This window comes from Ipomoea triloba, chromosome 8 (genome assembly GCF_003576645.1).
Source record: "Ipomoea triloba cultivar NCNSP0323 chromosome 8, ASM357664v1".
Taxonomy (NCBI): domain Eukaryota; kingdom Viridiplantae; phylum Streptophyta; class Magnoliopsida; order Solanales; family Convolvulaceae; genus Ipomoea; species Ipomoea triloba.
In genome coordinates this window covers 1829712-1844368 of record NC_044923.1, presented here as the reverse complement: position 1 = coordinate 1844368, position 14657 = coordinate 1829712, and the positions used below count along the sequence as shown (strand labels likewise).

Sequence of the window (14657 nt, the reverse complement as noted above, 5' to 3'; positions counted from 1 at the left end):
TAAAGGTAACATTATTAAAATTTTTAAGTTAATATCATATGGGGTCATTCGAGTATAATGATTTTGTCATGTTTAGTCCTAAATTTTTAAATTGACCACCTGTTGTCATTCAACTTTCAAATTGTTATCATTCGCGGTCCAAATTAACAACTAATGGTCCTTCAACTTTTAAAATTTAATCAGCTATGGTCCTATTGAAGAATCATAAGTGGTTAAAGTATGATAGTTGAAGGACTATGTGTGGTTAGCTTGGATCATGGATGATAATAGTTTAAAAGTCGAAGGACTATGAGCTGTCAATTTAAAAGTTTAAAATTAAACATGGCAAAATTACCATACTCGAAAAACTCTAGAAGGTATTAATTCTAAATTTTCCTATAAAAATTGTTCAAATATTGCTTACCAAGTTACGAAGTATAATATTTACTATATTAAATAAAAATAAAAAAAAAACACTATCTCAAACCCTAGCATATTCTCTCGAATCCTCTCTCTATCTATCAAAACCATGCCACTTTTTTGGCCGCCAGCCTAAGGCCAGATCTGGCCGAAGCTTTGACGGAGCTTCGTGTCGGCGGGTCTTTGGTTGGCCGTCTCCTATTTCCCTTTGTTTTTTTGTTTTGTTTTGTTTTGTTTTTTTTTTTCATAACTTTCATTGCCGATTCAACCACCAACTCTCGAAGAAAGTTGATGAAGTTTCAAAGTTCAAAGGATTTAACCAGATCTGGATAAAGAGGTGGTTTGATTTTAGTGGATCCCTAAAATAAAGTTTTCAAGAAGAGGTGTTTCCCTTTTCTTGTGTGTTCTGTATTTGTTTGTGTTTTTCTGTATGTTTCTCTCGTTTCTTTTGACGAATTTGTTTTCCTCTCGTTTTCTTTTGATGAGTTTGTTTTCCTCTCATTTCTTTTGACGAGTTATTTTCTTCATAAGTGTGAATCATAAAAGTTGGTCATCCTGTGTGACAAAGATGACAATGAAAAAGAGCATCTGCAGTTCAGATCGATAGATGTATTGTCAATGAACGTATGATTGAAAACAATACTCAGGTAGTGTGTAAGACTTTCCAACCGAAATCAGTCTTGACTGTTAGGAGTCTATTTATTGTATTCCAATAGGACTCTAGTTTATTGTTATTTATTATGACTATTGTATTGTTCTGAACACGTTGAATCATTATCAGATAATCTAAGTTCTCATTTGGTATCAGTAGCCTCCAGGACTCTCCTTCCATCCATGGCAGGTCAGGGAAACGATGACGGTTCTGTTCAAGCTTCTTCCGAACAAACTGTTTCTGCAATTACCCCCTATGTTACCTGGTAGTAATTTGTCCTCTGCCCACCATTTTGTTTCCATTAAATTAACAAACCACAACTATCTCTTTTGGAGAACACAATTAACCCCCTTCTTGCGTGGTCAAAGTCTTCTTGGCTTTGTTGATGGGTCTTACCCGTGTCCTGAGACAGTACCGGCGGTGCTGTCCATGGCAGAGAGCAGCGGCGCGGCTCCGGTGACTTTAGCTGTTGTTCGCGACGGACCAGGCTGTGCTCTCCCTTCTCATATCCTCGCTGTCCGAAGAGACTCTCCACCTCGCCATTGGCCGTGCAACTTCAAGCCAACTTTGGGTGGCGATTGAATAGACGCTGGGCTCGACGAGTTCTCATCTTGAGTACGTTTGATCAATCCTTCAATGATATTAAAGAAGTGTTAAGTTCATCAAATGGATTTAGCTTCAAATTTGTGAAACAGTCTGCAAATCAAGTTCTTTGTAGCATCACTAGAGAAATTGTTTCTATGTCTGACTGTAAGGAACGATATACCGCTCCCATTGATCCTATTTGTAATTATTTCAGCTTATGATTAAATGAATGTGTTTCTTTATTTTAAAAAAAGTACTATCTCTGTTAATTGCCACTTGTCACAATGACGTAAGATCCGCGTCAGCTTAGCTGAAAAATCAAGCTTTCTAATTGCCCTTTTTGGGGGTCCTTGTCATTGGATGTGGACACAGCTTTTAACGACGCTTCCACTAAGAAAATAAATGTTTATAATACCAAAAATGTCCCTTCCCGTTCTGCCCGAAAATGAACCAAAGGCCTCTTCCCTCTCCCCGGGCAGCCCCTTCTCCGCTGCCCGCTCTATCCTACATCTCTCTGTGCTGACTCCCTCCTTTTCCTCCTCAGCTATCAAAGACCCAATCTTTCCTGCCTTCGTCTCTCCCGTATCAAACCATGAGTCTCTTTGGTCTTGGAAGGTAAATTACTATATTTAATTAAATCTTTTCAAATTCATTATTTTCTTCTCTGATCATAGTTGGATGATTGATTTCTGTGTTGTTTATGATCTCTGCATCAGATCTGTGGGTATGGGTTCTTTGTGTTGATCCCAATCATGGGTGTTGAATTGTGTTTTTTTTTTTTTCTGGGTATATGGTGCTGGAATAAATTTAGATTTAGAAGTGATTGAATTCACCCTTATGTTGCTAAAGACCTTGTGTTCAAGTGAAACAAAGTTTCTCGATATAAGGGAGGCTGTGGGTTTGAGCTTCAGCGGAGAATATGGACTCTTTGTACTTCAATAGGTTAAGAAAATAGTTATGAATAAATTCTGCATTGTAATAGAGTCAGTACTATTCAAATAAAATAATTCACCCTTCTGTTAAGAATAAATAAGCTTGATTACTTGGATTGGTGGAATCTAAAGAATTGGATTTGAAAGGTGGGTTGGTGTTAGGAATAGATTCAGTGGACTTAAATGTGGAATGGGGAATGCGAAATGGGAAAGTTCATGTGTATAGTTTGTATGGAGTTTGATCCGTTGAACTGTGAAGACTATACTTGTTCTGTGTAATGGATGAGAAGAGAATGCTGATATGGATACTTCAAGTCTTCAAGTCTCATCATTCATCTATGCATGCAAGCCTATGTGAAATGGTACAAGCAGGCAGAGCTGGCATATCTATTTTTTGGGGTAGTTTCGAATTTAAGCTTGGGGACTAAGTTTTTGTTATTTAGAAATTATGTTTTAAGCTTGGGACTAAGTGCTTGTTGTTTATAAGACATAACTTAGTGGCCTTCTATAAAGGCTTAAGCTTTATGGATATAGGTCATTGTGCTGTTTGGTTTTCAATATAAGCGTAAGCTTTATGAATGGAGACTGTTGATAGTTTCTTACTTAAGTAATATGTTTTACTTGTATGTCAAAGTTTAGCTATTTTGAGGAGTTCTCGTATTTCTCGCCTCCATTTGTTCCTAACGCCTAACCTGCTGTTTGTGTTCAGGAACCAGAGAACTTTCCGCCCTAAAAAAAGTGCACCCTCGGGGAGTAAGGTTACTTTTTTTCATATAAAGAAATTTTTTTTCCTCTTTACGTGCTTTGGGCAATTACTGCTGCGCTAGGTTTTAACTGCCTCTTGCTGAAATAGAAGTCCTAAAGGATAAGGCCGCCTTTAATTCTTTTTCCCCCCTATTGCAGGGAGCACAATTAAGAAAGCACATCGATGCAACTTTAGGGAGCGGGAACTTGAGAGAAGCTGTACGACTTCCTCCAGGAGAGGACATTAATGAGTGGCTTGCTGTCAACAGTATGCTCACTGTTGCCCCCTCGCTCTATATATAGTCTACTGCCCTTTTTATCCCTATCTATTTGTTTGTGTGGTTAAAAGAAAACGATTCTTTCCAGTTGACTCTCTGATAAGTAGACCTCACAACTGATGACCAAAAATGAGGAAAAAGAAAGGATTCAAAGCGGGTGAGTGGTATAGAATAACAATGTTGCCTAGGCGGGCAAGTAATAATAGTAAGAAAAACACATCAGTGTACACATTGCAAACCTAAAGAAGGAAAAAAAAAAAAAAAAAAAAAACACACACACACACACACACACACGGCCGAGTTGGCCGACTTGAGTGCCTAGTTGGCCAACCCGGGAGCTAAGTTTGGCCGACACGGGCGCCTAGTCGGCCGGCCGACTAATGTCTACCTAAGGGTAAAATCCCCTCGATCTAGGGGTGCCTAGCACCTAATCGGCCGCCTAGGCCCATTTTTGCAACAGTGTAGGAGAACATATAATGTTTAAGGAAGCATTTAAAATTTAGGTCTTGTTTCTATTAACCATTAATACGAGGTTCCCTAAAAGGATAAAAACATTCCTACAAGGAAGGTTGTCAAACTTGTGTATATACAGCTTTTGGTGCTAGATATTTTCTTCTAACGCTACGGAGAGGTTAAACTTCGTACTAGCTCAACATATGTTTCTGTGGTGTACTGATATTCTCCTACTTTCTCAGCTGAATGGAGATTATTTTACTTTTTGATTTTCAGCTGTAGATTTCTTCAACCAGGTGAATCTGCTCTATGGCACCCTGACAGAGTTTTGCACGCCCGATAACTGCCCTACAATGACTGCTGGCCCCAAGTATGTTACATATGAACTAGTCTCGTGTTCTTTGCAGTTAAAAATTCCGAATACATGGATGCATTTAAGTTGCTATTATCTCGTTATTCGTATCCAAGGAATTTTTAGAAGGATTATTACCGTAACTGTCATGCCATTGTTTTGCCTGCTGCTCTAAAATATGTTTCCAAACCGGGTAATACTGACAGTTTGGCATTTCAAACTATCGAATAAAAAGTTTTATAAAATTAACGTGTTTGGCATTGTGAGAAGCATAGTTAATTTCAGACACGGTTTTATTGACTTTTATGGATGTTCGTTTTCAGGTATGAATATAGGTGGGCAGACGGTGTACAGATCAAGAAACCCATTGAAGTTTCAGCGCCAAAATATGTTGAGTATTTGATGGATTGGATTGAGGGCCAGTTGGATGATGAATCCATATTTCCTCAAAGGCTCGGTAATGCTTTTATCTTTTGTTTATTTTCCTGTTTTTTGGACTTGTCAATCCTCAATCACTATTTCGTGCTTATTGTAAACCTGGAATTTCTTATCCTTTTCGCTGTTTTCGGTACTATGTTCGTTCTTTTAGTTGTCAAAGCAGAATGCTTATTTACTTCTCGTTTAATACGCTAAATTTAGGTGCACCGTTTCCTGCCAACTTCAAGGAAGTTGTGAAGACAATATTCAAGCGCCTGTTTCGTGTATATGCTCATATTTATCACACCCATTTTCAAAAGATCGTGAGTCTCAAGGAAGAGGCCCATCTAAACACCTGCTTCAAGCATTTCATACTATTTACTCATGTGAGTTCTCGACTTTGAAGCCTAAATTGGTTTTCGTATACCCTTTTTTACGTGAATGTTATGTCATTTTGCCACCAAGACCAAATCTAACCATCATAAATTCACACAGTTCAGAAATAGTTCGAATCAACTGGTTTGTCGGGTTGAACTTTCAATTCACACAGATATACTTACGATGTCATACCACTAGTTAGAGCCATTGTTGCAAAAATCGGCCGCCTAGGTCCTAGGCTCCCCTATGCCGAGGCGTATTGCTCCCTCCTAACTCGGCCGACTCGGCCGAATTCGGCCGAGTTAACTCGCACAACTCGGCAGAGTTAGCCGAGTTAACTCAGACAAGTCGGTCTTGTTAATTTTTTTTTATTGTATTTATATATATTTAGGTTGCCGCCTAGGCGTTAGTCTACCGCCCGACTAGCGCCTACTGCAACCATGGTTAGAGCACGATATGAGTATTTGCTTCTAATTTTGCAGGAGTTCGGGCTTATAGACAAGAAGGAGCTTGCCCCGCTCCAAGAGCTTATAGAATCTATTATCGTGCCTTACTGAGTGTCCCCTCTTATCCATTTCCCCGCCGTGAAGACTGATTCTCCAGAGACTTGATGGCATAATGCCACAAGAATGTCCCGTAGATTTCCAGTTACAGCTTCTTCACCTTTTATGGTTTGGATCGCTTTACCTAGTACTCAATCAAAGGATCATCATTAAACTCGTTTACCTTGGTTTGTCATTAAAATCAGGTGTTAATGTTTATATTTCTGCCTAAGAACATGAACAGACTGCGTTTTAGAGTTGAAAATGAAGAGTTCTGGTTTGCAAAACTGAATTGTATGTATTTTGCAAGTCTTAAACATTATACAGTGTGATAAGATCATGAATGCTTACATTATACAGTGTGGGCATAGAACTTCATGAGTTTTTTCCAGTTATGGAATACCCCTCCCAAATTAGGTTCTTGACTATCAAGATTTCCAATTTTGCTGTGTAGCTATTCATTTTTTTCACATTTGGTCCCTCTTTCAATTTGTCAAATAAGGCTAATCAAGTCAAAAAGTTAGTACTAAAAAGTAAAAAATAAGGTGTACCAAAAAGTTGTGTTGAGCCTGAGAGTAATCACAATAGTGATTTTTGTTAAGTTTTTGAGGAAAAATTGATTGTACTAAGTTATTGAGGAAAATTTTATTGAAGAGAAAATGAGGAGAGAGAAGAGGTGAGAGTTTTCTATAAGGCACTAGTTTTTTGTCTTTGAAGTGGGTCCCACCAAAACAAAGAAGAGTGCTGCTCACTGAGGCACCCAGTCGGGTGCACGTGCGGCCCACTGGGCGCGTTAACATGCATTTTTCTTCTTTTTTTTTTGTTTTGCTTTTCAGATTTTTTTTTTTCCTTCACTTCATCTCTTCGCTCCTAATTACAAATACAAAAACCTCTCAAAAACTACTATGCCTATTAGGAAGCTTTGAAAAGTAAAAAACAAAGTACCAAAAAGCTAGAAAACGTAAGGTCAAATGTGAAAAGAATTGAATAGTCATGTACCAAAATTAAAAATTTTGATAGTTAGGGACCTAATTCGGAGCGATATCATAGTCAAGGGACCAAAAGTGAAGAAAAAAGAAACTAATTTCATTCCACAACAGCACTCCATAAGAAAGAAAATAGAATATATTTTATTTTTCTTTTGCATTTGAAACATTGAATAAATTACAATTTCCATGTACTAAACAGAACCCCAAAAGGAAAAGAAAAAAAGGGTATAATTGTTAGGCATTATCTGCAATAACAAGATTACAAAGAAAAAGTTATGTCCAAGGCAATAAGTGCTTCCTCTGAGGGCCTATAAACCAAAAATGGCCATTTTGAGCAAATGCATCTATCCATCAAGTGTAACCACTGGAAGTATAATTTCTGGGTAACCAAATTTCGAAACCGCAAAACCATATGCCCCTGCAACCCCGGCTAGAACGCAAAAGACCATGCTGAACAGTTGTAAGTTCGCTAGCGACTCACCTCGAACTTGACTATCAGTGGACCGACATAATACCTCGTTCCCCTGAAGACTGCAACCCTCGGGCATCATTGGACCGTAAAGAGTGAATGCGGTCTGATAGAACCAGAGGCCTTGAAGCGTTATCGCAATGCCACTGGACAAATCGACGGGGAAGTTTGCTGGCACGAGGGCCCCAGCAATGGTAGTTACTATGCAGAGGCCTATAAGGAGGACGAGGATGAGGTGGTAGTAACCCTCGAGACCCTTGTGCGTCGTCGAGTGAAAATAAAATAAGAAATACTCGGCACAGAACGCCGTGGATGCAATCAAGCACAACGCTTGATGTGGCAAGGGAAGGAAGCTGCAAAAGGAAACCGCAATCAGTAGCCATATATTCAACATAATACTTATTACCCAAGGAGAACAACAAACAAATCGGACAAAGAGAGACTTGTTAGCTTCTCTTTTTCTTGCTTAAATTGGCATATGGTCCAAAATCTCTTTCTTTTTTGAGAAGAAATTAAAAAGTCTTATCTAGTATAGGTATAGTATACTTCATTTTTGTCACATTGCGAATTTATGGACAATTAACATAACAACTCCTTGGCTTCCATAAGCTTTTGAACTGAATGTGTTGCTCTGAGAATTAAAAAATTTAAAAACATTCAAACGTATCTGTTTCTATAAAATGTGTAATGGTCTTTTTTGCCCCTATCCAGAGTGGAGTTTAACTTTGACTCTTTGAGTGATGAGGGAAACTCATAACCATTACCTGAGGGTGTGTGCTGGGTAAACCCCGCCTTGTGACCCTAGCCGGCAAAGGGTCACAATGAGGTAAACCAGCCTAGGTTGCCCATAGCTGACCGGCTTAAAACAACGCCAGTCGAACTTGTAACCTTGTGATTATCAAGTCAATAGCCAACTTGGCTGGGGTTGCCCCGAGTGGAGTATAACTTTGTTAGCACGAGAAATGTGCAGACTGCAGCTTTTTTTTCTGTTTAAAATTCTTTATGTTGTAAAAAGTAAAATAAAGTCGGTCCATATGTGTTCATGTAAACTTATTTAAAAAGTAAATTATATTGAATGTTACACCATTCCACTTCAGAAAGTGGGCATTACTTGTGAACTACAGAGTATTAAGCACAGGTCCCACAGCATCCAATTTCAAACAAGGCCTTTCTTTTTTAAGCCTAAATGGACCACAGGATAATGGAGTACACTATGGCAACGTTTTTATCAAAAAACTTCTAAAATTCAATAAAATGTAACGGCAAGACCCAAAAACTGCATATAGAATTTCATAGAAAGAATTAGGGAAAAGCCCGGTTCATTTTGGTACTGAGCGTTATTATATATAAGGAAATAGAGTACCAAAATCTACAGTGAATAAGATAGTGATAATGAAACCAGATTAATGAACTTTAGAAAGTTATTTGCTATGACTTGTTTCTCAAGAAGCTTTTTGTAACGGGAGACAAATTTTGCTAGTGTTATCGCATCCTATCTGGAGCCCGGGAGGCATCACTTGGACCGACCCTCCCCCCTCCCCCCTCCCCCCGACAAAACAAGTGACACTTACAAGGCTACAAAATAATTTCAAAAAGTTCTCTCTTCTTGTTTAAGATATATCCTGATTAGTATGGGAAGAGACGATTCCTATGAGGAATTGCAAAGGCGTATTGTCTTTGAAACAGCTTTACTGCTGGAAATAAAAGCCAATTGAATTAATGCAATTTATACATATTATCTCCCGATTACTTTTCCTCAAAAAAAAAAAAAATCTCCCGATTACTAAGGCAGCTAATAAGTCTCTATTACTGAAACGCTTGCCCAGTAAAGATAGGGTAAAACATTCACAAAGATATACAACTTCATATCTTGTTTCCATTATATCTAGAAAACGAAACTACCCAAAAAATGATCACATGAGAAACATATATTCATGCTTTATCAATAGTCAACCAATGACTAGCCTACTTTCCCATTCTTCTTTAACTATGTTTATCATCATAATAACTTAAGCTGAGCAACTTTATCTTGTCTTGAATACTGGCAAAAGGGAAATAAATCAAATAATAATATGTGGATGCTCTCCAAATCTAACTTAAAAGTAGTGTAATACATAATGCAATCAAGAAGAAAATCGAGAAAATTTTCAAGAAGATTGAAACAGGAACACTGACCTGGTTTTTTCAGAGAGTAGTACTATGATTCCAAACACGAAGAACATGAGAAGCATCCCGGCATGCTCAAAGTTATTCATATGAGAAGGATTCAAAACGCCATCAACAAAGAGCTTGAGGTGGGTTGAATAGAAGAGCTCGATACAAAAATCAATCAAACCTCCAATTGCTATGACATAAAGCTCCAAGTACTTAAACTTCTCGTTGAAGCCCATAACAGGATTCCACACCCTTACCCGGAACGCTTCGGGGTTCGACACATATCTGACTATTGAGCACCACATATGCCACACTCCAACCACAAGAAACAGTGTTCCCGGTAGAACATGCCCAGGAAAAGACCCCATATGTTCTTTTGAAACTGAGAAGACCTTTCCTAATCCACTCTAAGATCCTTTATTGACAACAGCTCAATTTCCACAGTCTGCTACCAATCAACAAAGGCAGCCTTTGGTAATAAGAACAACACCTCCTCAATGATTCTGTAAGACAAAGCCAAGATTTCACTGCTTAATTCAACTGTTTCATTTCACTAGAATACCCAATCCTAACATCCTCTGCTGCTCCTTTTCTCTTCTAATTGTATGCTAGCTAAGCAATAAAGATGGATGCTTTGACACCTTTTTTCAACAAAGGAGGGCTGGAAAAAAAAAAAAAAAAAGCTTTTTCACAAATTATCTTACATACTTGGTTGTTTGAAATCAACAGATTATGGCCTACTCCCAATAAAAAATTCTCAACTTTTTCAGTTCCCCATACAAACAAATTGCTGTTCCATCAAAGTATGCTTTTCCCATGGCACTTTTAGAACCAAAATTATTTTCTTTTACTGTTAATTCATACTTCTTCAAAAATAAAAAATAAAAAAATAGGAACAGTACTTTGGGATTAAACATAAAGGCCGAAAGGGCCATTCAGGAACAGTAAGAAAAAACTTGTTAAGAGCTGAAAGGGAACAAATTCGCCAAAATAAAGGAAGATGCAAAGAAACAAAGAAGGTTCTTCTAGCTGTGGAAATTGAAAAAGCAGCCTGCAAAAGCCAATCATGCATGCCTAGAAAATTTAAAAAAAAAATCGAATTCTTTATTGCTGTGAGTTGCCAAGATTGACAAACCCATCACAGATCTACCACAGCCAATTCAAATCAAAGACTCAAACTTTCACAGCAAAAAATCTCGGAAAAAAAACCCCAGTTTCTAATCTCGATATTGCCACAGTAAAAATCACCACACGATACAAAAGAATGGCACTGCAAAAGAAAAAGAAAACGCACTTACAAGAGTATAGTAGTCCGTAATTATTAAGTGATTGGAAGCCTAATTGAAAAAGGCAATCATTTTCACTTTTCTCTGTCCCAGAAAGCGATGAATGATGAGAGGAAAAGGCGGTTCCGCGTAGATGAAGGCTCGGGAGGGGCTGCGCAGATCAGAGAAAAGGGCGATGATGAAAGCTGAAACGAAAACACAAAAAGCGACGGCTATATTATTGCGTTATTATAAAACGAATTGTTTGTCTGCTACTTGGTTTAATTGGTTTTCAACGATTTTGGTAGCAAGAAACGGATTGCCTGTGTCCTCCTGGACTTGACGCACATGCCCGTACGCGTTTTACGTGTGACAGAGAGAGAGAGTGTGTGTTGGGGTTTTGCTGTTTTGGGAACGGGGGTTGACTCTTCATCCTTGATTGCATTTTCATGAGATTGGACCCATTTGTTAATTATATTAATATTTAATTCAGGCAAATTATTGCGGAGTAGTATTTTTTTTGAATGACGAGAAAATTTGTAACTATTATATTGAGGGTGTATGTAGAATAAATTTTAGAAAAAATGGTTAAATAAATTTTTAAATTTTACCTGAGAAGTTAATTAGATCTTGAAATTTTTAAAAAGTGTTATTACATCATTTAACACGTTAAATTGGGGCAATAAAGCCCAAAAATCGATAAATAACCTTCTATTGTATATCATTTCAGTTCAAGTGTGAAAATCCAGCGACCAATGACGACCAAACTGTAGCCAGTCCCGGCAGACCCTGGCAGAAGGCGACTGGACGCCTTTCGTCGGGAATGGCGACCGAGCCGTCACCGATCGTTGAATTTTCACGCTTGAACTGAAATGATATGCTTGCCTCAATTTAACAAGTTAAAGGGTGTAATTGTACTTTTTAAAAGTTTAGAAACTTAATTGATTTTTCATGTAAAATTTAGAGACTTATTTAATCTTTTTCTCTAAATTTTATTTTTGTACAATAATCTGTAGATTATACCAGAGAAATAAATCGTACTAAAAAATTGTGTTTTATAGATTCAGAGAATTTGTTATGTTGAGCTATATTTACTAATTTTATATCTTTTGTTTACTTCCATTTGGTTCATGTATCACTACAAGAAAAATGCTCATAGACAACGGTTTTTAACCGTTGTCTATAAGGTAAAATTTTTGTTGTTGAAGCCGGTGTTGTTGTAAGTCCCGCGCAAAGACAACAGTTTTTAACCGTTGTCTTTTCTAGAAAAGACAACGGTTAAAAACAGTTGTCTATTGAGTGTTGTTGAAGCCGGTGTTGTTGAAAGTCACGCACATAGACAACGGTTTTTAACCGTTGTCTTTTCTAGAAAAGACAACGATTAAAAACCGTTGTCTATTGAGTGTTGTTGAAGCCGGTGTTGTTGTAAGTCCCGTGCAAAGACAACGGGTTTTAACCGTTGTCTTTTCATGAAAAGACAACAGCTAAAAACCGTTGTCTATTGATGAGTGTTGTTGAAACCGGTGTTGTTGTAAGTCCCGCACAACGACAACGCTTTTTAACCGTTGTCTTTTCTTCAAATGACAACGATTAAAATTGTTGTTGAAACTAGTTTTGTCAAAACACCAAATTAATTATTTGATAAATTTTTACAAACGCTACATTTAACAACATTTGCATATAGCATTTTGAGAAAAAATATAATTTTTTTCAAAACACCTCTTATTAATAAAATTAATAAAATTAATTTAAAAAACGTTGAAGGTGAGGGTTGAACCCTCAATGGGATTTGGCAATCATAGAGCCTTGAGGCTCCTTAAACAGGAGCCTCAAGGCTCTATTCCCACTTTTCCCACCGATGTGGGACGGTGGGAAAAGTGGGAATATACAAGGAAGCAGCAAATTGCTGCTTCCTTGTTTCTTTTTCTTGTTTTTTTTTTTAAATTTTATTTTGATTTTGATTTTATATAAATATTATTATTAAAGTTAATTCTATTTTTTGTCCTAGATTTATATGCGACAGTTCACTTTAGTCCTTTTTTTATGAAAACATTCACTTTTGGTCCTAGTATTATATTATTATTGTGACATGACTATTTTTAGTCATCTATCAATAAAAATTAAATAACTTAAATGTCGTTAAATATAAAGGGATTTCGGTCTTTAATTATAAATTTTTCAAAAAAAAATAAACATAAAAAATATAGTGGGTCAACCTATTACACGATGTTGTTTATTATTATTATTATTATTATTATTATTATTATTATTATTATTCAACCTTCATGTTATTATTATTATTATTATTATTATTATTATTATTATACCCTTTTAGGTCATTTTACATGTTAATCGCTAACTTAAACAACTAATTTTATCAAATATTTTTTTTACAAAACGCTAATATATATTATCCGTTAGTCAAACCCGCTAATACAATTCGTTGGTTAAATAAAACCGTTGTCTAAATAAAAAACAGGTGCACATGCAAAGACAATTATTTTTATAAATTGTTGTCTTTGAAGTGTTGTCTATTAAAGTGCGCTTAAAGACAATACACAAACGACAACGGTTAAATAAAACCATTGTCTTTAAAAAAAAAAAACACTCAAAGACAACGATTTTAAAAAATCGTTGTCTTTGTAGTGTTGTGTATTCAAGTGCACTTAAAGACAACACACCAACGACAACGGTTACATAAAACTGTTGTCTGTTTTTTTTTTTTAAATGCACAGACAACGGTTTTTAAAAATCGTTGTCTTTGCGGTGTTGTCTTTTGACAAAATGCACAAAGACAACACACTAAAGACAACGGTTCAGTAAAAACCGTTGTCTTTGATAAAAGTGTTGCGTCAAAGACAACGGTTTTGTCCAAAAGTGTTGTCTTTTACACAAAAGACAACACTTTTGTCAAAAACTGTTGTCTTTTTAGTGTTGTCTATGTGCATTTTTCTTGTAGTGCATGTTAACGTAGCCAAGTTATTGATATACCTACCACATTAAATGTTTTTTGTTTTTGGTTTCTTTTAACAATTTCAAAAATATTTTATATGAACTAAAATGGGAGGGTTGGAAACTCCTATTGTCACACTATCTCTGCAGTTTGAGAGTTGATGAGCTAAATTTGGAATTGTTTTCTTAATCATACTCATTGCAAAGTTAACCATTGCGTATATTGATGACTAGCGCAAAAGCTATGCATGTCGAGTTTCAATATCTTGAACTTTATATTTTAGAAAATTTCTTAGATGACATCCGACGATTTTTGATAGTTGATTATACGTGTTAGAGTGGTTTGTCTACGATATTTATAATTATATTGTTTTCTTCCAAATAAAAAAAATATTTTATATAAAGTTGTTAGCTAGTATTATTAAATGGGCGGAGGGTGATAAAAAAAATGGTGAGTTTGAATTTTCTTTGTCATATAATTCTTATATTTTGAGTTTTGGCACAAGTCCCAAATGGGAAATCATGAGTTTAAGTGGTGAATCCACGAGGTGTTCCAGGTCTTGGAGGCACGGGAGCTGGTCCAAGGAGAATCGTATTGTGGAATCGAACGCGAGTTCTCTCTGTCTGTTGGAGGCACGGGGGTTGGCTCAGGAAGATCGTCACTTGCGGAAATCGAACCTGAGTTCTCTCGAAATTCTTCCGCACAAAAAAAGCTCACTTGTAACTTGAGTTATCTCATTGGGTTCCAGTGGGAATATGACTCGATCTTAACAAAATATGTTAATATTACATATGTCAATGACATGAGTCCATGGTTGGACTTGCTAAAAGTAATACAATAAGCATGAGAAGAAATACATATTGTTGGGGTTATAGTCCTATATGCAAAAGCCATATATGCGGCCGTAACATGCAATGCATTATGCATGTAGCACATCCACCAAAACTCATCATTCTCATATGTCTTATTGCCACTCACACAAACACGTACGCACGCATTGCATGTGTGTATTCATGCGTGTTCCGTGTGAATATATTATTAATTTGGTATAAAATGGAACTTTAATTTGGCACGGTATATATAAGGGATCATTTC

General features: G+C 36.7%; 2 protein-coding genes across 3 annotated transcripts; one reads left to right on the top strand and one right to left on the bottom strand.

Annotated features, from left to right (window-relative positions):
* Positions 1-2139: 2139 nt before the first annotated feature.
* LOC116026592 (MOB kinase activator-like 1A) lies at positions 2140-6157 on the top strand. The gene is made up of 7 exons (XM_031267914.1): positions 2140-2251; positions 3278-3326; positions 3472-3580; positions 4320-4413; positions 4719-4852; positions 5035-5198; positions 5673-6157. Exons 1-7 carry the CDS (start codon positions 2229-2231, stop codon positions 5745-5747), a joined length of 648 nt encoding a protein of 215 aa, XP_031123774.1. The 5' UTR covers positions 2140-2228; the 3' UTR covers positions 5748-6157.
* Positions 6158-6839: 682 nt separating this feature from the next.
* LOC116027995 (transmembrane protein 45A) lies at positions 6840-10965 on the bottom strand. Of its 2 annotated transcripts, none has more exons than XM_031269796.1 (3): positions 10643-10965; positions 9366-10005; positions 6840-7543 (listed from the first exon to the last, which is right to left on the bottom strand). In XM_031269796.1, exons 2-3 carry the CDS (start codon positions 9710-9712, stop codon positions 7066-7068), a joined length of 825 nt encoding a protein of 274 aa, XP_031125656.1. In that variant the 5' UTR covers positions 9713-10005; positions 10643-10965; the 3' UTR covers positions 6840-7065. The 2 variants fall into 2 exon arrangements, with proteins under 2 accessions (XP_031125656.1, XP_031125658.1); XM_031269798.1 differs by having other exon boundaries at positions 9366-9847; positions 10643-10964.
* Positions 10966-14657: the final 3692 nt, after the last annotated feature.